At 35.1% G+C, this 26,138-nt stretch overlaps 4 protein-coding genes across 4 annotated transcripts; 3 read left to right on the top strand and 1 right to left on the bottom strand.

Moving 5' to 3' along the window:
- Window positions 1-326: 326 nt before the first annotated feature.
- Window positions 327-3,019, top strand: LOC18049381 (F-box/LRR-repeat protein At2g42730). The gene is made up of 4 exons (XM_024189139.1): window positions 327-449; window positions 601-1,431; window positions 1,506-1,646; window positions 2,679-3,019. Exons 1-4 carry the CDS (start codon window positions 405-407, stop codon window positions 2,952-2,954), a joined length of 1,293 nt encoding a protein of 430 aa, XP_024044907.1. The 5' UTR covers window positions 327-404; the 3' UTR covers window positions 2,955-3,019.
- A 494-nt stretch (window positions 3,020-3,513) lies between these two features.
- Window positions 3,514-5,776, top strand: LOC18049380. Its single transcript, XM_006441964.2, has one exon. It carries the CDS (start codon window positions 3,589-3,591, stop codon window positions 5,614-5,616), a length of 2,028 nt encoding a protein of 675 aa, XP_006442027.1. The 5' UTR covers window positions 3,514-3,588; the 3' UTR covers window positions 5,617-5,776.
- Window positions 5,777-9,516: 3,740 nt separating this feature from the next.
- Window positions 9,517-10,311, top strand: LOC18049379. The gene has a single exon (XM_006441963.2). It carries the CDS (start codon window positions 9,648-9,650, stop codon window positions 9,996-9,998), a length of 351 nt encoding a protein of 116 aa, XP_006442026.1. The 5' UTR covers window positions 9,517-9,647; the 3' UTR covers window positions 9,999-10,311.
- A 10,764-nt stretch (window positions 10,312-21,075) lies between these two features.
- LOC18049378 (putative disease resistance RPP13-like protein 1) lies at window positions 21,076-24,980 on the bottom strand. Its single transcript, XM_024187239.1, is given in 5 exon segments — window positions 21,076-21,237; window positions 21,307-21,381; window positions 21,384-24,333; window positions 24,335-24,445; window positions 24,919-24,980. Coding segments are annotated over 5 exon segments (3,348 nt in total). The 3' UTR covers window positions 21,076-21,087.
- Between the last annotated feature and the right edge of the window lie 1,158 nt (window positions 24,981-26,138).

The following is a 26,138-nucleotide window of genomic DNA, read 5'->3' as shown; positions in this document are numbered from 1 at the left end:
TTCTCATCTCATCTCCGAGATTGATAGTTTGAGATTAATTTCAATTATTATATGCCGACGTCGGAATGAGCTTTAAGGTATGATTTATAGAATAGGTAGATTTGTCAATATTTTTATTGTGCATTCTAATGTAATATTAAAACAAAAGGTTACATATTTAAATTTAAATATCAAAAGGATAATGTTATCAATTCAAAAGAAGTTAATGGCCTTTTTTTTTTTTTAACGCACAATGGGCGAATTATGTCCTTACTTGCAAAAAGAAAAAAAATTAAAACTTTGAGTACATAGATGTTATTACCCTAATTTACAGTATATAACTTAAGTAGCAGTCCTCAGAACCGAGCCAAAAGCCACGCTTACAGCAAAATCGAATTCCGTTGAAGCGTTTACATGCCGAGTTGATGACGAAGAAAGCGCGCCATATCTCTGAAGATGCTCCAGAGAAGGTAATTTTTTTTTCCCTTAATTTTATAATGTCGTTGTGGGTTATTGTTGCTGGTTTTTTTTTTTAAATTTTAATTTTAATTTTAATTTTTTGTTTTCGGGGTTTGAAACAATGAGATTGAATGGGTTTCATTTATTTATGATATTAAGCAGAAGGAAAATTTGGAGGATTGGTTTAGTCGATTCCCAGATGATATTCTCATCCATATTATATCTGGCTTGACTCTTAAGGAAGCTGCGAGGACTAGTGTTCTTTCAAGCAGATGGAAATATTTGTGGACTTTTACTACTTCTCTTGACTTTGATAAAAAAGTAAAATATATGTCATTCCCACCAGATTATAAACAGTCTAAGTACATTAGCTGGGTTAATAAAGTTTTGGAATTGCACAGGGGTTCACGTATCAATCAGTTTCGAATATGTTTTCGTCTCGATGCTAAACATAAATGTAATATTACTAATTGGGTCAGCACAGCAATAGCAAAAAATGTTCGGAACTTTGAGTTGGATTTGTCGCCAGGAACATATGACAACTATTATGAAATTCCACAAGAGTGTTATAAGAATCTTCAAAGCGGTTGTGGTTTATCTGGTATTAAGTCTCTAAGATCCCTCACCCTTTGTGCTGTAAATGTCACCGGAGAAGTTGTTGAGTTTTTTATTCATAATTGTCCACTCTTGGAAAACTTACGCATCACCCAAAGTCCGGATCTATTAAGCCTGAAGGTTGTTGGTTCATCAATCCCATTGAAGTGCCTCGACATTCAGTTTTGCTACTCGATTAAGGAAATTGAAATTTCTGCTCCGAATCTGTTATCTTTTAAATATATTGGACAAGATATCAATTTACATGTTGGGAGTCTTCCTCAACTTGTTGATGTAGTGTTCCATGTGACACCCATGGTTCAAAAAATGCACTGTATTGGATCGATTGTAAGTTATTTACCTCAATTGAAGACCCTTGAGTTGGACGGCTGCAATGAGGTCAGTATTTAGTGGGTATGTTTGTTTCTACTTACTTTTTAAGTCCGTTCTCTTATGTTCGTTCTATTTTTCAGGTATTCGCGCAATTCTCACAGCGTGAATTTCCCAAACTAATGAACTTAAACATAAGTTTTACAGCAGCTAATCAGGAAACACTACTTGGCTTGTCATTCATAATGAAGGCATGTCCCTTTCTGGAAAAGCTTGTGCTTCAGGTAAATATTTTAGTAGATTACATACAAGTTGAGAAGTTTGAGATTGTCATTATACTAGTTGAAGCTTGTTGATATTATAAATGTATGAGCATCCTCATATTTTTCCTTTTCCTGTACTAAGCATGTGGAAAGCATCTGGTTAGTAACCTTACTCATAATACTTTGAGGGGCTTTCAGGATTATAGATCGGCTGGTTTAGATTTTATGGGGCGGGTGGGCATTGTAAATCTCATCGGTAATGTTTTGTGTAATTTTGGATTTTTCGATCAGATGATCTCATATACAACTGGTCTAATTACAGATGTAACTCTCTATTCTTTGTCAGTTAATACCTTTATGGTGAAAAGTAACCTTCAACACTTGAATGTTTGATGGCCACTATATTTATAGTGATATTTTGTGAATATTGTTTCATATTACGATGTTAATTAACATTTTACAAGAATATCACATCTTTTACAAGATAATTCCCTTCAACAAGATGTCATTTGGTGAGTATTTTCAAGCTCTCTCAACTGATACTGCAGAAGCATGATGATTACAGTAGATGTACACAAAAACTTCAACTTACTATAAGAGTTTTAATGTTGAAGCAACTGTAGTAAATTGAAATACATTCAAGTATGGACTGGTTTAATATAGATTTACATGTCTAGTAGAGGTTTTGAGTTCTAATGATGATGCGGAATAAAGATTTCAGATTGTGTTTTTGATCATATTCACATCTTATCTAAGCTAGAGCTTATGCCTCCGTGTCTTACTCTGTTATTGATAAAGCAAATTTCGTTTTTCCCTTTTTCTCCTATTCTATGCTGAGAAATATGCTTATTTGCTTTAATGAAATAGTAGTTTGTTTATTGCCTTACTGGAGGAAGTTCGCAAAGGTTCATTGGATATTGTAATGGTTTTGCGCCATATACTTTTGAAACCAACTAGTTTCACTACTTGTAGGCAAATGTTCGAGTTTTACATATTATCTGTTATCTCTAACAAGAATGATCATATATATATATATCCTTTTTGTTGTTGCAGATATGGAATAATGGCCGAAGGATTGGAAAAAAACGACATCAGATTTCTAAACACTCTCATCAACACCTCAAGCTGGTGGAATTACAAGGGTTTAATGGGCGTGAAATTGATTTTGAACTTGCATTTTACGTATTCGAAAATGCAACTATGCTTGAAAAGATGATTATTAAACCTTCCGGTTCTAGGAAGAGAACAACACTTAAAAATAGTACCAACATGCTAAAAGCTAAGTTGCCTCGGGGTGTTAAACTCACAGTAGGTTCTTGTGATTTTTAAGCTCCAATTTTTGTTGATTTGAATGTTAATACACTAGCAATAACATTACCTATGTACAGCATACATCATACATTATGAAACTTCAATATTTTTTGAGTTAGTATAAATAGATATGTATTTTGGTCTTGATGGTATTTGTTAATCAACAAGTGTACTGAGGTATGTTGAGCTAAATTCCTGTTTTGTTTGGGATGTTCAGTTAAATTTCTACTCTTCAAGAGTTGAGTTTTTAGTACATTATGGGGCTCTGTGCTAGTGAAGCTCGGTTTGGCATGGGATGAGATACCTAATGAACAGATGCTAACTTTGTTTATTGAATTATTAGTATCAGTTTGAGAGATTTCCTCAAACTCAAAGGCCAAAGCCCAAGTGCTAAATTTTTTGGTGGGTCCGTTCAGGCCCAAAAGGCGCACTTGCAGGCTGCAGCCCAATAATTCCCAAATTCAGTCAAAAGTATAATGGCAAATCAGTAATTAAAGACCAAAACAAGGGCAAATCAGTAATTGAAGAAATTCAACCTTTCTCCCTAGTCCCTCCCATCGATTTTCAAATCAAAATCACTTCCCGTTACAAGCAACTGTCAAGTAGATCTCATTTTTGTAGCACTGTCCTTTCAGTGCTTCACGATCACGAAATGAACCCACCTTCAAAATCATCATCATCATCTTTAAAATCAACAAAATCCCTAAACAGAAACTGCTCAAAAAAGATTGAACAAAGAACAAAGAAGCAGCAGCAATGTTCTAGAAACCCTTTGCAAAATCTCAACACCACCATTATCAATAACAGCAGCGGCAACAACAATAGTTGCAGCACCAGCAGCATTGAAGCTCCAAAGGGTTGTCTCAGGTTCTTTCTTTCTCACTCTTCTTCTTCGAATTCGAAAACCCCTTTAATTGATAGGCCCGTAAAGATCAAAACTTTAGCTAAAACTACCCCAAAATCTGCTCCCAATCTGTCAAAACCATCGAGACGCAGCATTTTACAGAAACCCAGTTTGGGGAAAGGGGAGAAAGTAAAGAAAGATAGTACTTTTTTGTACCAGTTGCAATCTGGGAAGAAATCCAGTTCGAGAAATGTATCAAAGTGTAAAATTTCTTCGATTTTGGATACCGGTGGCAGTCCCATAAATAAAGTGACTTCTGGGCCTGACGTTAGGTTTTGTGATGGTAATGTTGTGGATTTGACTCCTTTGAGTAAGATAGCAACTGAGTCAGGCTTAGATTGTGCAATAGACAAAAAGGTTATTGTTGGTGATGATGTTGTGGATGTTGAGAAGTTGTCAAATGGCAGTGGTAGCAGAAATAGAACCCCTCCTATTCAGGCCTCAGTGTCTCCAGAGTTACATGCACAGTCTGGCCTATCTGTAACAGCAACAAGTAGGACGCCTGCTTGTTATGGTGCTGGCCATGTTGTGTCTGGGATTACTGACAAGAGGAAATGTAGGCCTAGAGGGTTACTGACTGTAGGTGATAACAATATGCTAGACTTTGGTTCTGCCAAGGCTGCTGATAGTTTTGAAGAACGTGAAGGGAATAATAAAGAAAATATTGTTGGAGTTGTTGATAACTCTAGAAGGGTCTCTATTGTGCCTTTACCTGCTGAGGCTTGCATGCATTGGCTTTTGTCTCCTTGTAGTGAGGAGGATGACGAGCAAAAGGAAAATACTGAAAATGGATCACGTAAATTTCAGATTCATTCACCTTCTTCTAGTTTATTCAACGATGAGATTAGTTTGGATTTGTGTAATAAAAACAGTAATAGGAGGGTATCTATTATTACTAGGAGGGGGAGTAATTCTTTATGTTCTCCTTGTGGAGTTCCTGAATTTCAAGGAATTTCGGATACTTTTCATGAAAATTTGGTTATTTCATCTTCGCCCAACTGTATTCCTATTTGCAAGGCTGCTGATTTGGAAGATGAGAAGAAGGGTCGTTATGATTTTAATGCAGAAAATTCTCCATTCTCCGTGGATACATTTGGAAGTGGAAATGTTATTCAAACCCCACAATCTGACTCAAGCCCAGATAGACCTGCTGGCTTGTCATGGTTAAAAACAGAAGCTTGTCAAAATCATCAATTTAATTCTGAGAGTGATTTGCTCACTGAATGTATTCCCATGGCAAGTCTGTCTTCCAAGGGGTATGAATCGATATGGGATCCTACCAGTTCAAGTTTTCAGTTTGATTGTGTGATGACGCCTTCCAACTCTGTTGATCTTTCCCAATATCAGAAAGTTTTAGATGACCGAGATTCTTGGACGTCTACTTCCACTTTAGGGTATGTTTCACAATCCCAGATGAGGATATCATGGAGGGAAGGGCTGATGAGTCGGATTTTCGAGATGGATGAGTTTGATAGTTGCAGATACTTATCAGATGAAGAGGAAGATGTTGGTGGTTGTGCCAATGACCTGTTAAAACCCTGTCAGAATCCTGATGTCAATGCTGATGAGCGGAACTATGAGATTCTGAAAAATGATTTTGGGTCAACTGAAGATGTAGATACCAAAACTGGAGTTAAAGGAAAAGGTGAAGAAAGAGTTCCTTCTCAAATTACATGTTCATGTGCAGAGTCAATAAGCACTGATGGTGGTGGCTTGGCAGCTTCAGGGGATTCAGATTGGACTCTATGCTATAAGAACCACTTGTTTCAAGTATGATTTTCTCTCTCCATTTTCCTTTACTCCTTCAAAACATTAAAGCACTTGTAGCTAACTTTAAACCTGAAATGGTTATTCTTGGTGGTGATGTCGAATCATCACTTAAATGCCACCATGTATTCACCTTGTTCGATTAGTTGTATTTTCAATTGCGCTTTTATTGGCTCACAATTCGTTTAAGATATTTTCTTTTTTCATACATTGTGAATACTTTCTGAAATTTATTCAGCTTTACAGTGGAAAATTGTGAAAAGCTTTCACTGATGCTCTGGAATTGCTTGATAAGCTTTGCTGGTCTCTGGAAGAGACAGGGCTCAAATATTTTATGCTTATACCATTTTGACTTATGCCATTGATAAGAGTTACTTGGCTATTAATAAGCACCAAATTTTGGGCTTTTTTTTTTTTCTTTTTTTCCTGGGAAAGTCTTGCTGCATCTCCATTCATGGCAATTTTAGGCATTCACATATTATGACGGTTCTAGATTTTGATTTATCACAGACCAAGAGAATATGAAAATGGAACCGAAAAATTCTGCATTTTGACTCTAATTTAAAGGAAGTGGTAGTCATGGAGATAACAAATATGCGGTAACAAAATATCCTTTTTTCTTTGAGCACATGTTATGGTATTCTTGAAAGAACAAAATTGCTAGTGACACAGTTTAGGCTAATTGACATGGTTTCCATATTGAGCTTGCATAGTCATCTAGAGTTAGGCTGGTGTCCAAGGACTCGGACATATTGTTAAAACATGGTATAGACCTTTGAGAAGTTCTTCGATATGGGACATAGGCTGGGAAACTATTTTTTGAAGAAAATGTATCAGAACAACAGAAAAAAAAAAAAAAGTCGGGCCAGAAACGACAGTTACTTGGCATAGCTTAAACTAGGATGGAATTCGTAGAACATGGAAATGAGAGATCAAACTTATGAAAGAATCATGATGTTGCCACTCATGTGACGAGACCTCTGAAGTGTGCTTGGAAGTATTTTTGTACCATAAGTTCTGTTGTTAGACAGTTCAGGATATCTAACATGTTACTTTCATATTGATTAGTATAAGTGGCCAAAAAGTGTTTTTGAGATCAAAGAATTATTTGGGAGTACTTTGGATAAACACATGATAATGTGTTGAACTTCCGTTTAGATGAGATTATAATCCAGGATTAAGTGCTAGTATGAACTATGTTAAAGTATTGGACAAGGAAAGAGCTGATATATACATCTTTTCGATTGGATGCTGTCACAGTGATAGGCCAATGATGATGATGCTTGGCCAATGGATGCTGCAACATTTGCACCTATCAAATGTATGCAACTTTGGCTTGGCAATTGAGTTTCATTAACATTATCTTGATTTGAGTAGTTGCCCCGTCACTTTTGTATCTTAGATTGACACTACAAGTAATAGTTAACTTTCTCGTGGAAGGCATTTATATGAAGGCATTTATAATGTTGAAACAATTTGGAAAAAATCCATGTACTGAAGGTCTGACATCTGGTGTGGTTGTAACATTTTTTAAACTGTAAACGTCCATATCTCAAAACCATTCATTATTTGCTTGAGGGGTATGTCGCTTTCCTTCTCACACATTCAAGTCCGCTTGATAGAGCTATCTATGTAGGGTTCAGACAGGTTTTCTTTCTTTTTTTTTAATCAATTTATATATGTATTATACGAGTAATATGAATAGGTCTTCTCTCTTTCAAAACAACGTCTTTAAAACAACTGCGGATTTTCCAAATCGATATGTTTTAGAGGTTGATATCAGGAACTAAGAATTTTCAAACACATCAATTTCATAATCTACTGTGAGCTATGAATAGCTTATAGTAAAATATTCTTGGAGACTTTGATGCATTGGCTTTGTCGTATGAGCAGATGGTCAGAATCGATTTGTGGTCCTTCTAATTCAATTGTTATACCTCAGATACAGCCTTCCAAAATGATTAAAAAACAAGAGACGTTAGGACGCACACTTGATTGAAATTTGTGTATTCTAGTCAAATATGAAAAATGCCAGCTTTGTTCGAAATGAACTGTATTGAAAATAGTTGGTGCATTAAGCACCTAATTTAGTCGGCCGTCTTTGTTACTACACGATGGAGACTAATGTTTTAATATAGTTAAATTCCAGGTACAAAGCAACTTGAATTCTAGCAGCTCATTTTTTTTTTTAATTAAATAAAGCAAAAGAACATGTATAATGAAGGCACGTAGTGGGGTATTATTGTTACACGTTTTAAGTTCTGACGTGAAAGATTTTAATTCTAGGGCTAGGATTTTCTTCTTGAGCTTCATCTGAGCAAAAGATACAAGGCAGTGAATATAATACATTTAAGTGCTTCAAATTTAACATGAAAGCTTCAATCTACAATCTCATAATTGCTTAGTGCTGCAAATAGAATCGTAACTAAAAAAAAAAATTATGACCAAAAGTGAAACATTGGCTGCTAGATATGACTGCTTTGGGAAATTTTATTCCACAAGTAAATATTAGCTGCTAAATTTTTAGAATTCATTTTGAGGGCTGCGTTCAACCTCAGTAAAATGAAACATACAAATTCCCTGGTTTCTCCTTGTTCAAACCAATTAAGTTTCAACTTGGACTTCATAAGGAAAGAAACCAACAATATTTCCCATAGGATTGATTATTAATTAACAAACAAAGACTAGAAAGTTTATTAAAAGAAGAGATATGATTCGTTGACCTGACAAATGAGTTGACATATGCCCAACAAGGACCAAGTCAATGCAAATTTGAAGATATGCTCCTTTAATCTAATCTAATTCATACTCTCCGATCCTTTGCGTGTAAAACATTTAACACAATATAGTTTTGTAATCAATATTAATATTTATAAAATTCGCAACACTTTTTAGCGTGGATATTTGTACATTTTAAAATATAATTTTTAAATTTACATAATATTTATTGTATTTTAAATATTCTATTGTATTTAAGGTAAAATCGTCTTCCCGTTAAGCTAAAATTTTACACTACTTAAATATTCGACAGTATTATTTAGCCTCAAATTTAAGTATCATTTTATACATATATAAATTTCACATATATAGGAGTACTCTGCAAAAGTTTTAAGGTTTGGTTGCTGATGTAGATTACTGATAAGGTTTTATGTGCTAGAGGCTATAAAAAAAAATAATGGAGTTTATTCTGAGGGGTTAATTATTATTTATCATTTTATTCTTTTTTGAATTGTTGATCTTCTAGGAAAATGTTTGCTTCTGCGTATACAAACGAAGAATGTGATCACTTTTGGGCCCCTATGTCACTATTGTCCTAATCAACCGATTTACACAAGCTACACATCTGCTCCTGAAAATAAAAAAAAAGGATTATAGAAGCTGTAATGTATGGACATAATAACAATTATGTCCTCAAAATCTTATTAATATAGAAAACTCAATTTTGAGTTCTTTTACTATTACACTTTTGTTTTCAGTCTAATTTTCATGTATTTTTTCATGAGGTATGAAATATTTTGCATCGTAAAAAGTCATATTTATCTTTTAACATACAGTAATATGTTAATGAGAGATAAGTATAAAAATAAAAAAAAATATTTCACTCCAAGATACTGGACTTTATTAAAGTCTAGAATAATTATTAAGGTATATGGTTTAGTGGTATAATAATTTTATATTGTTAAAATATATGACTGTATCTTTTCCAAACTTTAGTAAGTCTAGAATTTTCGACTAGATCAACAGTAGTAAGAAAATACATAGTAATTAATTAAGGATCTCAATAACAAAACCTAGAAGTACTAGGGCCCTTTGTGTCATTATATCTTAGCTGTACAATGTGAAACTTTGATTTATTTCTCTAGTAAGGTCGACAAAACAGCATGACGTGTTGTAGACTTTAAAGCTGTGGAAAGTATATGTCATTCTCATAAGACTACCAAACCCAATGAATCAATAAGACTGCTTCCATTTCTCTTCTCCTTCAAATACTTAGATTCTTCTGTTTATTTTTCTTCATCAGAGAGGAAAATTCAAGTCTCATGGACGGATTAATTCCAATGGTGTTCAAAGCAATCAAGAAGAACAAAACTCGCCGGCAATACGAGTGTCTTTCGTCGGGGGCAGCTCAAAGTTACAACGCAGCAGACTTCAATAGTAATATTATTGCTCATCAAAATTCCATGTATGTGACACGTTCAGGTGAGAAAATGGAGCCGGGACACGGCCACCGGCGGCATAAGTCCGTCGGAGACTTTTATGCCGGGTACTCAGTGGCGAATGGTGGTGGTTTTGGTGGTGGCGGTGGCGGTGGTTCTCCTCCTCCAAGGGCAAAGCAACTGGTGAGGTTTAGGAGTCACAGAATGTTCTCATGTGTAACAGGTGCAAGCTGAATAATTTGGTTAATAATTACTAGTGAAAAAATAGTGTCCTCATAAGATTCCGTATTCTTTTTCATGTTTTGACTTTGCTTTAGGTTAGTCGAGAGTTAAGACATATATATGATCTATTTTGATAATGTTGTTTTTGATTAATTCTTTGATTTCCAAAAGTTGTTGTAATTAATCGAGGCTACTAAGGTAGCCTATTATATTATATGTGAATACAATTATTTTACAGCTAGCTTCTTTGAATTTGTATCAAAAGCTTGCATTATTACGTCAATTTTGGGCAGCTTGCAGTCAAGCGGGCCTATCAAATAATAAAAGCATGCAAATGGAATCTTCAGTAGTTCAGTAGGTTCCCAATTTTGTTCTTCATATATATATATATATATATATATATTGTGGATCTGAAACATAATTTGGGCAAAAGACACTTAATTTATTTGATTAACTTCATTTTAGTGATTAAAAAAAAAATTGTTGAAATGGTTCACTTTATTCTTGTTCTCCCAGCAAGGCAGCGAGCTGTCATTTAATGTGTAGTAGTTTAATAAGACCAAGTGCATCATTTCAAGAGATTTTTTTTTTGTGTAATTTGTTCGGAGAAAAATTAATCCACCAAGCATAAAATTGACAACCATATTAGCCAGCATTTTTTTTCTCTCATAAAATTAGTCATTAAAATTACCATGGAGTTAAAAGTAAAAAAGAAGTTCTTCCAGTGATTTTAATTAATTTTGTACGGAGGCCCAATTTTGATGTAGAGGTGTCAAAAATACTTGTCCGGTTTGGATCCGGATCGGATTCAGGTGATGTGTGCCGGATAATACACTGCCCATTTATGAAGACGGATCGGTCCTGAGTATCACTTGATAAACCAGGATTTTATAAAAAAAATTATAAAATATATGCTATTTTAAATAATTATATCTATTTGACTAATCTATTACATATATGTAAAGTTTTAATCATTTAAAGTTAATATTTTCATGTCTAATTTCATTGAAATTAATATAAAAATTATAAAATTATAAAAGAAATTAAAAAAGTACACATATTTAATATTAAAAAAATAAAATCAGAGTAAAAACTCAGATTAAAAACTCGGTCAGGTATTGCAGTACCCAGACCCAGGACCCGCGTTTTGCCTACCCTATTTGGAATTTTGGATGTTATTGTTTTAGCAATTGTATTGATTTTCTTTTTAAGTTAAAAAATTGATGAGCCGAACTGCACACAATGTAATGTAATTAGAAAATAAGAGAAACGAATAGAAAATGAAAAAAGAATTTTTGTTTTTTTGGTCAGAAACTGTTACATCAATTAATTAATTAATTAACCAATATATTCAACCTATTGACAAATAAGAATAGCAAATAAAAAGGAGCCTCAACCTTCTAGATATTAAAAAGATACAAGGAAATAAAGCCACTTCAACTGTTCATCCCACAATTTTTTTGCTTTTATAATAACTGTATGGTCCCATTCATTTTATAAATTAATAATATTTTAAAATTAAAAACATTTTTTTGTAATATTTTATTAGACAAGATATGTCTCTATAGTCACCTTTTTCCTTGAAATTTAGATATAGTTGGATCTCATTCTAAATTTGCTTATTTCTTATAGAAATTCTAGAGTTGAATTCTAAAATTGAAAAAAAAAATTTATATTTGGTGGATTATTTCATTTTTAACTAATCAGATTGGTAAAATATAATGAATTATTAATTGATTAAATGTATGTTCATTGAATTGTATATACACTCTCTAAATTAATAAATTGATTAATTAATTATCAATTAATTAATACCTTTTAAAATTAATTGATTTTGTATGGTTCCAACATGATTAATTTACAAAATTTTCACTGTATGGCCCTTTTTCCCAACGTCTGTCATGAACAATATGCTAAAGTAACCTAGTTTTCTAGTTGCACAAAAGCGAAAAATGTCTATGTATTATATATAGCATACTAGTTACAAAAAAAATTCGACAAAATAATATAGTGTTAGGATCATGATTTTTTTTTTTAAAATTGAGTGAATATTAATTAATCGATTTATAATTTAACATATTAACCCAAAGTCGAGATTGACAAGACCTATTATTTTATTGACATTTTAATTTCTCAGATATTAATTTATCAGGTTTTTATTGTATTTGTACACATACTTCTCCAAAAGGAGCCTAATTTCTGCCTTCATTATGTATTATATTTAAGCATATTTTCAAGAATAAAAATGCGGTGCTACTAATAGTAGTTATTTTGCATAACTAAGTTTGTCCATTAAATTTATGGGGAAAAGGAGAGAAACTCTCCTATTGTTTAACTAAACTAATAGAAACTCCTCTGATGTTTTAAAACAAATTCAAACCCCTATAAGTGTCAACCTTTTTATTGAGCTTACCATTTTAACCTTGGTGATTGTATAATGTTGCGAATATGAATACTTTAATTAATTAATTAATTAGTGGAATAATTTTTATAACCATAATTAATTGAAAAATTATTAAAAAAGAAAGGAGATTGTCATAATTTTCAATTAATATAATTTTTTTAGAATTAATTCAAAAATTTCATGCAAAATAAATATACAGTTATTTTTTTTGGAGAATAATAAGTTAAGGGTATTTGAAACAATATATATATATAATTTATTCTCCAAAAAATAGTATTTATACATGTATGTATATTAATTTTGCATTTAATTTTTAATAAATTCCGAAAAAAAATTCAGAATCAATTAAAAATTATGACAATCCCCTAGTTTTTTTTTCTCCAATTTTAATTAAAAAATTATTCAATTAATTAAATAATTAAAGGTATTCATATTCTCAATATCAAAGAATCATCAAGGGTGAAATAGCAAGATCAGCAAAAAATTAACACTCAAAGGGTTTTAGATGTGTCTTAAAACACCAGGGGAGTTTCAATTAGTTTTATCAAACACCAAGGGATTTCACTCTTTTTCTCAAAATTTTTTTAATTCAGTTATTTAGTTATATATAATTAAAGAACATAATAGTAAAAAAGGATAAGTGTCACCATTTAAGCAAACTTAAGGGTCAAGGTCTGTTCACCTTAAAAAAATAAATATCTTATGGTCTTCTTAAATCAGCTAAAATATAAAAAATAATTTTTATTTTTACGGCATAGAAAATTGAATAAATTTGGTCTTTCAAAATATTCTTTGCATGTAAAATTATTGATCTGATTTTCTTTTTAACAAATATGCAGATATTTAAAAAAAAGAAAAAAACTCAAAATATTGCTACAAATATTTAAAGGTCTAGTGAATAAAAATCACTTACTTTAATGAAAAAGAAAATTGCTTTATGTAAATTTTCTTTCTTATAAAGATTCTGTGAATCAATAGCGATTATTATTCATGAAAGATGAATTCAGAAGTTGTAAAATACTCAATAGAAATATTTTGCTCTTAAGGAGCATCATGGGGGATTTACAGGTGCAAAAACAACTGTATAAGTGCGCGTGAACAGAGAATCTTTAATTAAAGGGAATATTTAATTAATATTATCATTAAAAAAGAAAAAAAAAACAATAAAACAAGACAAAAGCAAAACAATTTGAAGACTGTTAATTCATAGGGATTGGATTTTTCATTTCTTTAAAAAAAAAAAAAATTAGAAGAGAGGAATAAAATAAGATTAAAAGGAGCTTAAACCCCGAAGCAAAAGCAAAAAAAAATCAATCCATGCAATACCATGAACATGTTTGTTGATGGTCATCTAACCATATAATCATTCAAATTCTAGGATGAAAAAGAAAATGATTAGATGACAATCAACAAGCAAATTCAAAGCTGCACAAAAAAAAAATAAAAAAATAAAGGTTATGATCATCGCTAATAATTAACAGAGCAAATTGAAAACTCTAGAAGAAAGAAAAATATGAGAAGCCTAGATGAGCAAATAAATAAAAGGGTTGGGGGGAAAAAAGCATATGCTTTGGAATATTATTGTTGAAAACAAAGGCATATGCTTTCAGAATAAACCAATTCTTAAATCTGCGTGTGTTTCTCTGACTGATTGGTGAGAATAAGGGTTGTGGTGTGAATTAATTTGAAGTTCTTAACTCAATTTAGAAGAGGAGAATTTTTTTCAACATTGTTTTGTTTTTGTGCTTCGACAACTGTTTTGGAAAGCCGAAAGTGACATGTAGATAGAATTACAAGTGGTTTCTGTTTTATCAATTGGTCCCCTCTTCAGCTCTTCTGTAGAGTTTCCAAATTTCTTTTCTCTCAGTATATACTTCATATTCTTTGCATTGTCAAGCCCAACAAACATCTTTTTAGTGTTTGGCATGAAAGGAGAGGGGGACCTAAACTCAAAACTTTCATTTACAGTCGGATTTAGTTAATGGGATGGGCTAGGGGCCAAGAGGTTGGGATTACCTCCTAATTTGGATGTGCTGTAAATTATAATAACGGTAGTTTAACAAGATCTTTTATGCGGACGGCACAAAAAAAATTGTGTTTGGTAACGGAAAAAAGGAGGAAAAAAAGGAGAGTGGGGGCATTACTTTTACCTCATCCTTAACTTCCGAAAATGGGAGAGAACAAGGGGGGAAAGAGGGGAGTGGGGAGTTAGCTAGGGGGGATTATTTATTTATTTTTTTCTCTCTCCTGCTGGGGGGTTTTTTTTTTTTTGGCTCTCTTCCTCTCAGGGAAAATCCTTTCTTTTACATTCTATTTCATTTTTCTGCAAAGGACTCAAAAAACTTTTGGTTTTTAAGGCAATGTTTATTAAGCCATATGAGTGGTGGCACAAGTTTTTTGGCAAAGGCCCAGAAACTGACTAGAGCGTCGGAGGGTTCACGCCGAAAAAACTTCCGGCGCCTCTGACTGTCTTCTATGATTTCAGGTATTCGCAGGTTAATCGCCAGTGGTTGCAGGATATCTAGATGATTGACCAATCGATTTTCTACCAAATAAATCTAATGTTGGGGTAGAAGTCTGATATTAAATCCCTAATAGACTAGATCAGATTTGGGCATCAACATTTGGCGTCGTCTGTGGGGATTGATACAAGAAGCCAATTTGTTATCTCTATCAACTTTCATCTAGCCAAAGCGAAGGCAAAATATTATCATGTGTGAATTGAAGCAACCTGTCTTTTATTTCTGAACTCACGTGAAAGAAGCGAAGCGAATCGGTAAAAAACTAACCCAATGTTGGCATTTAGAAGCTTCAGATCGGTAAAATCTGTCACATATTCATCTCCACTTGTATTTCCAATTAAATTACTGCAATTACTTTCAATTTATTTGTTTGTGCGCATGATATATTGCATCAAATGATCAATTGTGATTTGGCTTTCATGAGCATGAGAAATTGATTATAGAGGATAGATTTAAAAAATACATATACTGAATATATGAAATCATATCACAAACTAGTGGCCACATGCTTGTTGGTTTATAGTCAACTGCTGATCATGTGCTTACCATTAAAGTCTTGCACGCATACAAGTTTCGATATTAAGATTTTAACCACTTTCCCAATCGGATTATGCCACGGTTTCAGCATGCATTTTGATGGGTTTAATCATTTCGAGCGAGATTTAATTACTAATTGGATGCAGAGATATGTGAGTTTGTAATTTCAGAAACAGGTTTCAGATGATATTTATTAAAAGTGGTGATACGAGATCACGCACAGTAAGTGTTCGACAAAATGACTGACAGAATAAAAAATAAATAAATCGCAGCCTCAAATTGTAAAGAGCAAGCTTAAGACTCTACAGAGGAACAATCAAGATGGTGAGATTAATTGGACTGGAAAACAAAGGCTGCAACTGAAATTACAGGGAGTGACGCTCAATAGAACATTGCGCAAGAGCCAAGGACTAAAATCCAGAATAATTCTAAGAAGGGAGCAAAGCAGAGTCAAGCTCGGGATTTGTTTGATGAAGTACCAATGAAATAATGCAGAGCGCAATCTCAGGTGCACTTGTTCTAAAACCTCAGTTTTATATTTATCCTTTAAATCCGCTACCTGACTTCAAAAATCTGATGGATGGGGTTTTTACTTATTAAGTCGTTAATAGAAAATAGTTAAGATTACATATTATAGAATATATAGCATAGTCATATATTAGCACACAACATGCTTGACCGAAGGATTGATGGAACTTGGGTTAGCATGAGATCGTATTTCCTTGATACAATGATATGACTTTGCTTAAACTTTTATATTACCATTTATTTGTTGATTACATATTTTATATAATATGGTTTATTTTATATATAAATTTCAATATCTATAGTGTTAGTAAATGGTGCTTTGCACCTTTAGCAAAGGTCTTTAATAATATTGCTAACCAAATATTATAGATGGTAATAAAAACACCAAGGATGTTTGTCCATCAAAGGCCCAAACATATATAAATAGCTAAAGCACAAGTTGTAAATGTGAGCTATTTTCTGGACAAGTTATACGTTACACGTCAGAAATTAAATTTTTGATGGTTATCCATATTTAGGGATTTAAAGCAAAAACCTCAAATAAGAGCACATTGAAGTCACACGTTTGTAGGAATCAAAACATGTTAGAAGTTATATGTACAACCAGTTTTTTCTATGAAAAATCAATTATTTCTCTAAATCCTGCTATGTGAGATGAGGATACCTTATATTCATTAAATTGATTGTGCTCATATTAGGGCTGACGGTATAACTTAGTTAACTTGATTTCTTGAAAGTTACTCAATATGAGAATGATTTAAGAAAGGAGAGCTAGGTTAGCGTTGAGAAACCAATCAAAGTTTACTGATAAGGCATTCAAAGGCTCCAAAGTCTAAAGCCTGTTTTATGGCGAGACAGGAAGCTAAGCATGCCAGGATCTGCTCGACCAAGCGAAGGCGAGCAGACCGCAAAAGTTCCAAAAATCTTCTAAGGCACGAAAAGGCTCCAAAGTTTCAAAGTTTGTTTTATGGCGAGACAGGGAGCCAAGCATGCCAGGATTTGCTCGACCAAGCGAAGGCGGGCAGACCACCAAAAATCTTCTAAGGCACGCAAAAGCTCCAAAGTCTCAAAGCCTCCTCGATGACGAGACAGGAAGCCAAGCTCGCCAGAATCTGCTCGACCATGTGAAGGTGAGCAGACAATGAGAATTTAAAAAAAAAAAGTTTCTAAGGCAAGTAAAGGCTCCACAAGTCTCAAATCCTCCTCGATGGCGAGACAGGAAGCCAAGCTCGCCAGAATCTGCTCGACCATGTGAAGGCGAGCAGACAATGAGAATTTAAAAAAAAAAAGTTTCTAAGGCAAGTAAAGGCTCCACAAGTCTCAAATCCTCCTCGATGGCGAGACAGGAAGCCAAGCTCGCCAAAATCTGCTGGACCATGTGAAGGCGAGCATAGATAAAAAATCCCAAGAAAGTTTCTAAGGCACGCAAAAGGCTTCAAAGTCTTAAAGCCTGCTGGATGGTGAGACAAGAAGTCAAGCTTGCCAGAATTTGCTCGACCATGTGAAGGCGAGCAGAAAAAAAAGAAAAAGGTACTACACGTAAAAGGCTTATAGTCTCCAAACCTCCTCGCTGTGAGACGAAGTCAAAGTTTGCCTGCTCTTGCCCGACTAGGATTACGCGAGCAAGAGTTATATGAGCGAAAAATGTTCTAAAGCAGATAAATGACTAAGTCTTAAAACCTACTTCAAGTGAGATAAATACATGAACTTATGAAACCTGCTTTACATGATTATGTGAGTAGGAAAATGGTATATTTAAAGGCATGTAAAAGTTTAAAACTTGAAACTTTTTTGTTAATGTCAAGGTTAATTTTAGCAATCCCGGGCCGATTTATGGCAACCACCTCGAGGTCACTTTAAAATTTATATAGTTTCCAGTCTTGATTCGTTAAAACTCTCAACACTAGAAACTAGGGGACTGGTGTTTGGTAACAGAAAAAAAGAGGAAAAAAAGGAGAGTGGGGGCATTACTTTTACCTCATCCTTAACTTCCGAAAGTGGGAGAGAACAAGGGGGGAAAGAGGGGAGTGGGGAGTTAGCTAGGGGGGATTATTTATTTCTTTTTTCTCTCTCCTACTGGGGGGTTTTTTTTTTTTGCCCTCTTCCTCTCAGGGAAAATCCTTTCTTTTACACTCTATTTCATTTTTTCTGCAAAGGACTCAAAAAACTTTTGGTTTTTAAGGCAATGTTTATTAAGCCATATGAGTGGTGGCACAAGTTTTTTGGCAAAGGCCCAGAAACTGACTTGAGCGTCGGAGGGTTCACGCCGGAAAAACTTCCGGCGCCTCTGACTGTCTTCTATGATTTCAGGTATTCGCAGGTTAATCACCAGTGGTTGCAGGATATCTAGACGATTGACCAATCGATTCTCTACCAAATAAATCTAATGCTGGGGTAGAAGTCTGATATTAAGTCGCTAATAGACTAGATCAGATTTGGGCATCAACAAATTGTATAAGCATAACATGAGTTAACGAATGTGATTAACTAACATAAATAAATGAAACTTATTTCTTCATCAACTTGTTTCAAGTAAATTTTCTTTCTTAGAAAGATGCTACGAATCAATCACTAGCAAATATTGTTAATACAAGATGAATTAGCAATTACAACAGTTATTTGTCTGCCATCATAGCATTTGCAGCATTTCGAAGTTGATGACAACAGTGAGTTCATCAATGTCATGGTGTCATCTAAACCGGATGATGGTGCTAAAGTTCTCATTTGCTACTGGAATTCAAACAGCATCCATGAAGCGGCGCCGCAGCGTAAGTAGTCTTTAACTTCTGAAGCTTTGCATAAACAAACATGCTTGTAAAGCAATGGCCAGAAGTTAGATCAAGTGTTGTGTATCATGTCTGCATTTTTTTTCTCAAGATTTTCCAGGGACATCCCCCGTCTTCACTGCTAGCCACAATCATGATATTCACAGTTGAAGAAATGGGTAACTGATCTGAGTACTCTCGAAGTCGAGCTTGATGGTGTAATTTGCCTTGTCATTTTTGCTGATTGAATCAGTGCAGAACAGCTCTTGGCGCTGTACGGGAAGCAAAGTTCTCCTTGAATTTTGGAGTTGGTACAACATCCAGTAACCCTACTGTGTATGTCCTATCAGTTTAAAGGTTTACATCAAGAAGCCATTACATTGCTTCAAAATTGCAATCTTTAATTACAGTAAGGGAATGTTTTGCGTCAACATCAATTGGAAGTACTCACAGGAACTGTGTGGTGAACAAGGAAGGTGTAGTAATCAGTTTGTTCTTGGTTCTAAACAAAACTGATCACTCCCAAGATCTCTTTGACCAAAACTAATTGAAGTTGCAAAAATACAAGACTGAACAGATCAAATCACAACCTACGCAACTACAAGAATCGATCAAGAAATAGTAAAGAACATAAACCAAACAAACATACACAGGAGAAGCCTTTAGATGAGCTTTTATTGATTCAGCTGTGGAGACAGTTTCAGAACCTTATACAAGATTTTACAGAGTACAATATGACACTTTCTCTCTCTCAAATCTTTTTCTACAATCATTTTCCAGATGGCAATCGAAAACCAGCCTTTATACTGTGTTTTAATAGCAGGCTTATTTCCAGACTGTACAGTTTGTTGACACGTGGTTAACAAACTTAACTAACTGAAACCAAGCTCCAACGCATGCTTCCTCACGTGGTTACTTAAGCTGCTGACCCAAAACGCATGTTTTGCACGTCGTTTTGTAAAATCTGTTTTCTGTTATAAGCAAATGAGCAGCACGTGACTTCATAAAGCTTCTTAAGCCTCAAACGATGTCGTTTCTGGAGAATCAATTTGATTCACCAGCCATCTTCACAGAAGGCTTGGAAGGAAGTGCACCTCCCAGTTTGCTTAGTTTTGTTAACTCTCTCTTTAGATGCTTCTGCAATATAGCCCCGCTCTGGTTTAAGATCCTGAACTTTATTAAAGTCAGAGAAAGTTGTTAAGCCGTGTGGTTCAATAGTATTATGATATTGTACTACTAAACCATACGGTTTAATAATTTTTTCAGACTTTAAAAAAATCCTAAATTGAAAGATTTCTATCTGCAATATCCCTTTTCCACGATTATTTTCATTGCATGAAAGTCTTCTCCTTTTCTCTTGCACTGAGCTGTTGGAAGTCAAACAACAAACATCAGTATCTGTTGCTCTGCATCATTTTGAGGCATTGGCTTTACAAATTCTTAATCAGTATATATTCCCACCAGATTTGTCTCAATTTCGAAAGCACTTGAATTGCGATCCTCAAAACTCCTTTCACAAACTAGTAGTTTCAGCTTTGTCAGCACAGCTTTGATGGTCTCAAATGCCGAAGCTCCTCTTATTCTTCTCCCTATTCCCTCTGCAAATTGCCATCAAATTTTGTTAAATTGGTGTTTTCTCCTTTTTTTAAATTGCAATTGAAAGCGACAGTAGTACATATTATGCATGCTGGTTTGGTAGCATTATTTTTGTTCTTCTTAATCTTAATTAAATTCTGTTTGTATGCTATCTCTTTCCAAATTCATGGGAATTACGTGGTTTTATGATGTAAATAATTATTATTTATATTGTAATTCTAATACAGGTAAGAGTCTTAGTTTTAGATTAAGCTTTAGTTCTTTACTGCTTGAGCTACTTACAAACATATCTGCCAACGGGTGGGTTCTGGAGCTACTTCAAGATAAGTCATCCTTTCCGGCTGGCTTGTCTGGTTTCATAACTCTGTAATGAGTAAGAACTGAAGGGGTGCCTTTCCAAGCAGTCATATCAATCTGCAATTAGGAACAATATTAATTTGACTAAGCTACAAAATTTCTTAAAATAATTAACATAAACAAAATAAATTTAAAAAACAAAAAGCATATGTAAAATTTATAATTTTGAGCACAGTAGAGCGTAAAGGTACTACTATATAATTTTCTTTACAAACCACCACTCTACATTGGATGATATGTGAAAATGAAATAGAAAGTGGCAAAGAAGCATTTTAAATTGAATTTAACCAAGGCATGAAGAGGATTCATTAAACAACGTGGAGAGTGAAAAGAGAATGTTGAAGTGGATTGTAGGAATCTACTGACCTTGTTTTGTTGTTATACAGGAGTCTCTACTCCTTCTCTGAATCTGTATCGTCTATTAAAAACATGGGGATGTTGGCAATCTTGGACCACTCTTTTCCTTTATCCCTTTTGCACTCTTTTCTTAGCTTTGGGCAATCGAATATGGTTAACTCCAAAAGGGAGGATGGAAGGCCAACCTTTGGCAATGAGGTGAGATTTGGGCAATTGAATATGGATAAGTCCAAAAGCGAGGATGGAAGGCCAACGTTTGGAAATGAGGTCAGATTTGGGCAATCCTGTATCGACAAACGTCGAAGAGAAGTGAGGCTTTGAAACCCAATGAAGAAGAAGATAGGTTTTTCAATTTTTGGATTTCCACAATGTTCAAGTGAACTAGAGAGGTGGGCAATGTCATTCCCATCATCCCGTCTGGAAAACACTCTGATTCATCACATCGTTCAATCAAGAGCCATATAAGAGAGGTAAGCCTGTGCAACCCCCATTGAACGAGCCCCTTATACAACATTTTCATATCTCCTCCAATAGCAAGTGATGTTAGATTGGTGGGAAAAGCTTCTTCTGGAAACGATACAATGCACGGACATTCCCTTATGTCTAAATCTTGAAGAGAGTTGAGTTTGTGCATGTCACTGGGCAGGGCTCCAAGCTTCTCACATCTGCGAATTTCGACGCTTGAAATGCTTTCGGGAAGCCTTCTTTCTCCCAAGGAAACAAGACTTGGACACCCGTCTATACAAAGGCTCTTTAAATTGTGCAGGCTATCGGGTATAGTCTCCAGCTTTTGACATCCGCTTACTTGGAGTTCTTCAAGGGCCTCAAGTAACTGGATTCCTGAGGATAAACTGATGAGCTCAGGGCAAAGCTTTATACTGAGGTGTTTCAACGCCACTGATGAAGAAGACGATGAAGAAGTAAAAGAATCCTCTTCACTATCCACTAAATGCTGCAAGTTCATACAATTCTCTATCTCAAGCCTTTTAAGAGATGAAGGTAGCTTGCGACTTGCAACGAATGTTAGAGGATCACAATTGCTGATAACTAAGCTTTCCAGTTGTGAACTGTTGCCCATCATAGCCAAGGATTTCAAAGCTCTGGCCTTTCCAATTTTAAGAGATCGCAGATTATTGTGAAAAAATTTGATATCTGGAAATAAAACCAGACTCTCGCAACTTTCTTCAATAGATACTGCTTCAGGGAAGGTGATAACATGCAGCCCTTGTTCTGGCTTCCGAAATTGTTGTTGTGGACAGTCCCCCAATGACTTGATCTGTTGAGAATCGCCAATCCACAAAGCCTCTACTAGCTGAAATCCTTGGTTTAAAAATTTTCCAAACTCCAAAAGATTTGAAATAACAGTTACCGAGTTTGGTGGAGATTTAGACTCAGCAACTGGACAATCATTAGATGTGATCCCTTTGCATCCATTTATTTGTAAAGAGTTATTTGAAATAGTCATTGACTCGATCGACTTTAAGTCAATCGGATTGCCGCACTCAAGTCCTTTGCATCCCTCAACTTCTAATTTGCAGAGCTTCGGAAGACTTGAGAATGAAACTACCAACTCTCCACATTTACTAACAAGAAGTTTCTCCAATGAAGGCAGATGCTCCGGCAATTTTCCACTGAATTTGGGACATTCTACAATGGAAAGTTCACAAAGGCTAGAGAATCCTGCAACAGCGCCATTTTTTTCGAGTTTGGTGTCCCAATACTCCCATTCCGGCAAATCCTCGAAGCAGAGAGTCACCAGTGATTGAAAAGGATTTGAGCCACTCACTCCATAAAACTCAGCACCAATGCTTTTCAATTTCTTCAACCCTTTAACAACAAGATGTTTAAGTGAACTCAACAACCCAAGCGCCGGCAAAGATGTGCAATTTTCACAATTTTCGAATTTAAACCACCTCCATCCCCAGGATGGAAATCTTACACCACCATAACGACTAATTGTCAGCTCTTTTAAATCTTTTTGAGGTTGCAGCATGTCAAGAACATTTTCTTCTACTTCTTCAGCTCTTGATATGACAATTTGAGACATGAATAGCGACGAATAGGAGCTCATCATCCGCTTATTAAAATCTTTTTGATATTGAGTACCCCATTGCAACGATAATGCTTTTAGATTCTGCTTCTCGCATAACATGGCTTCTCTTGCATCCTGTGAATCATGCACATTATGTAATCCTGAGATGCAAAGTTCTCCACGAAGAAACTTCAAATTCTTCAAATCTTTCAACCTAGAACCACAGTCTCCCACAATAAAATTAGACAACTTCCTGAGATTCTTCAGCTCCTTCATTCCCCAAGGCATCTCTGTAAGTAAATTTGCACCTTCTATGTCAAGATGACGTAAATTAATCAATTTTCTCATTTTGGTTGGCAACTTTCTTAGACTTGTACAGTCTTTTAATATCAAAATTTCTAAATTCAACATTGAGCTTGTTGACTCGGGTAAACTTTCGATAGCAGTGCCAGCAAGGTTGAGGCACCTTAAAAGTCTCAAATCTGCAATTGAATTAGGTAATTCAGTGACATAGTAATGTTGCAAAGATAGCACCCTCAACTTTCTTAACTTTGGCAGCAAATAATATGGAACTGCAGCTCTTATAAACCTATAGTCAGCACCACCTCTCGCGTAAATAGGCAAGAATGTTCGCAGATGTTTCACCTCATAAAGGAACTCAAACTTATCTTTACCCTCAAACCAACCCCGGGAGTGCGAAGAATGGCGAACCCTTTCCAATCTTCTTGATGACCTATTGGCCTCATCTAAGTTGAAAATGATTTGTCTAGAAATCAGTTGAGCAAGATCACGGACAAGGTTATGCATCACAAATTTAGAGCTGTCACTACTTGACGGTTGAAAAATTGACCGTGACACTAGATCATGAAAACACTCGCTGCCCCAATCTTCCAACTCCTTATCCTTTCTTGATTGTTGAATAATGCCTTCAGCCATCCACAACAAAACCACTTCCCTCTCCGTGAATTCATAATCCTTTGGAAAAATTGCACAATAAGCGAAGCATCTCTTCAAATGAAAAGGCAGATAATGATAACTCAATCTTAACACAGGGTGAATGTCGCTTTGTTGAGGTAAATCAGCCAATATATTGCTGTTCAATAATGCATCCCATGCATCTAGTCTCCTGAAGCGTAAAAGGCCGCCAAGAGTCGCCGCTGCTAAAGGTAAACCTCCGCACTTTGCAACAACTTTCTCGCGAAATAATTCTGAAATTGGATGTTCAACAATATCCCTATCATTACATGCGCATCAGGAATACAGACCAGCAATCTTCATTTGATAGAGCCTTTAGATTATAGTGTTGAATCGGTCCCATTGTTGATGCAACATGTGAATTGCGTGTAGCCACTATTATCTTACTATTTGTTGAAAAGTCAAGTCAAAACCGTGTGGACTTTTTGCACACGGTTTGAACGCGTTTTAAACGCGTTTTGAACGCGGTTTTTTCTTGATATTTGTTTCATGAATAGTGCCAACATTTTCCCTATACATAACTAAGCATTCTTCATTTGTTTAGCATCCCAAAATTGTTAAGCTTATAAGTTTCTAAGCTTTTGAGAGAAGTGAGAGAAGTGTGTATGGGGAATTTATCTTTCCTGTAGAGTGTGAGAGTACTGGGTATATTTGGGTTATGAGAAAGTAAGTTTTCTTTACTCAAATATTTGTACTTTATTAATTGTAAATTAAACAAATATTCTTTCTTACCTTCGTGGATGTAGGTTTAATTACCGAACCATGTAAATTTTGTGTCCTTTATTTTTCAGTAATTATTTGGTGCGCTTGATTCCGCATTCCGCGCACAACAAGTGGTATCAGAGCTGACGGTTCGTACTTGGGGGATACGGAATTGTTCACGTATACGGTATTGTTCACGAATACAGTGGAGACGACCATTTGTACTTGGGGAGACAGTCTATTGTAAGTAGTGTGTATTTTTGCATGTCTAGGAAAGTTCTGTCAACAAAGGCGATAAGAGTTTAAGGATTCTGGTTTTTAATTGGGACCGAGTTCCCGTCCAGTCTCCTAAGAACTTTTCTGGTGCATTTATTCACACGAAATTAACATCATAGAGACTGTTTTTCAAGTGGAAATAATTCATTGAGAAAATGGTAGAAGGTGAAACTTCAAGAATTGGGGAGAGATCTACCGAGACCATTTCAGGAGACACTTCAGGTGGGAGGCGAGATTTGTCAAATCGCTATTCAGCACCTGTTATAGGAGGTCAAAAGATCGATATTGAAAAGTTTGATGGGAAAATCAACTTCGGCATGTGGAGGCGCGAAGTTATAGGTGCCCTTATTCAAATTGATCTCGATGTTGTTCTGAAAAATAAAAGACACTTGTATGATGAAGAAATTTGGGATCGTATGAACGAGAAAGCTTGTGGTCAGATCAGATCTTGTTTAACCAAGGAGGTGAAATACTTGGTGAAAGATGAGGAGTGTGCGGTGACTTTGTGGCGTACATTGGAGGAGAAGTACCTGCTAAAAAGTCCTGAAAATTGCCTTCATGCAATGAGCCAAGTATATGGCTTTCGAATGAAGTCTGGGGTGTCAATGCACGATCATGTCTCAAGATTTGAAAAGTTACTTGCTGATTTGAAGAATCTTGATGAAGATATTAAGGATGAAGTTAAGGCTATGATTCTATTACATTCACTACTAGAGGAATATAGTCATTTTGTGACTACCTTGATATATGGGAAGAGTGTGATCGTTTTCAAAGATGTTTGCACAGCATTGACTAACTTGGAGATTCGGAATAATGATAAAAATTCTGAACGAGCATCGTCTGAAGCTTTGGTGAGCAGAGATTGGGCGATGGAGAAACAGAAGAAGCGTGGTGGAAAGAATTATTGATCCAAATCGAGAAGCAGAAATATAGCTCGAGACGAGTGTGCCTTTTGTCATGAAAAGGGCCATTGGAGGAAAGACTGTCCAAAGGCTCAAAAGAGAGATGTGAAAAAAACACCAGCAGCAAACATGGCACGGAAAGATGAGGGCTCTGATTATTCACTAAGTATTACTCCTGCAGCATATGTGGCTAGTTTGA

The sequence above is a fragment of the Citrus clementina genome, unplaced genomic scaffold, assembly GCF_000493195.1.
Source record: "Citrus clementina cultivar Clemenules unplaced genomic scaffold, Citrus_clementina_v1.0 scaffold_3, whole genome shotgun sequence".
Taxonomy (NCBI): domain Eukaryota; kingdom Viridiplantae; phylum Streptophyta; class Magnoliopsida; order Sapindales; family Rutaceae; genus Citrus; species Citrus x clementina.
The sequence above is the reverse complement of the archived record's forward strand: the minus strand, read 5'-3'. Positions and strand labels throughout refer to the sequence as shown.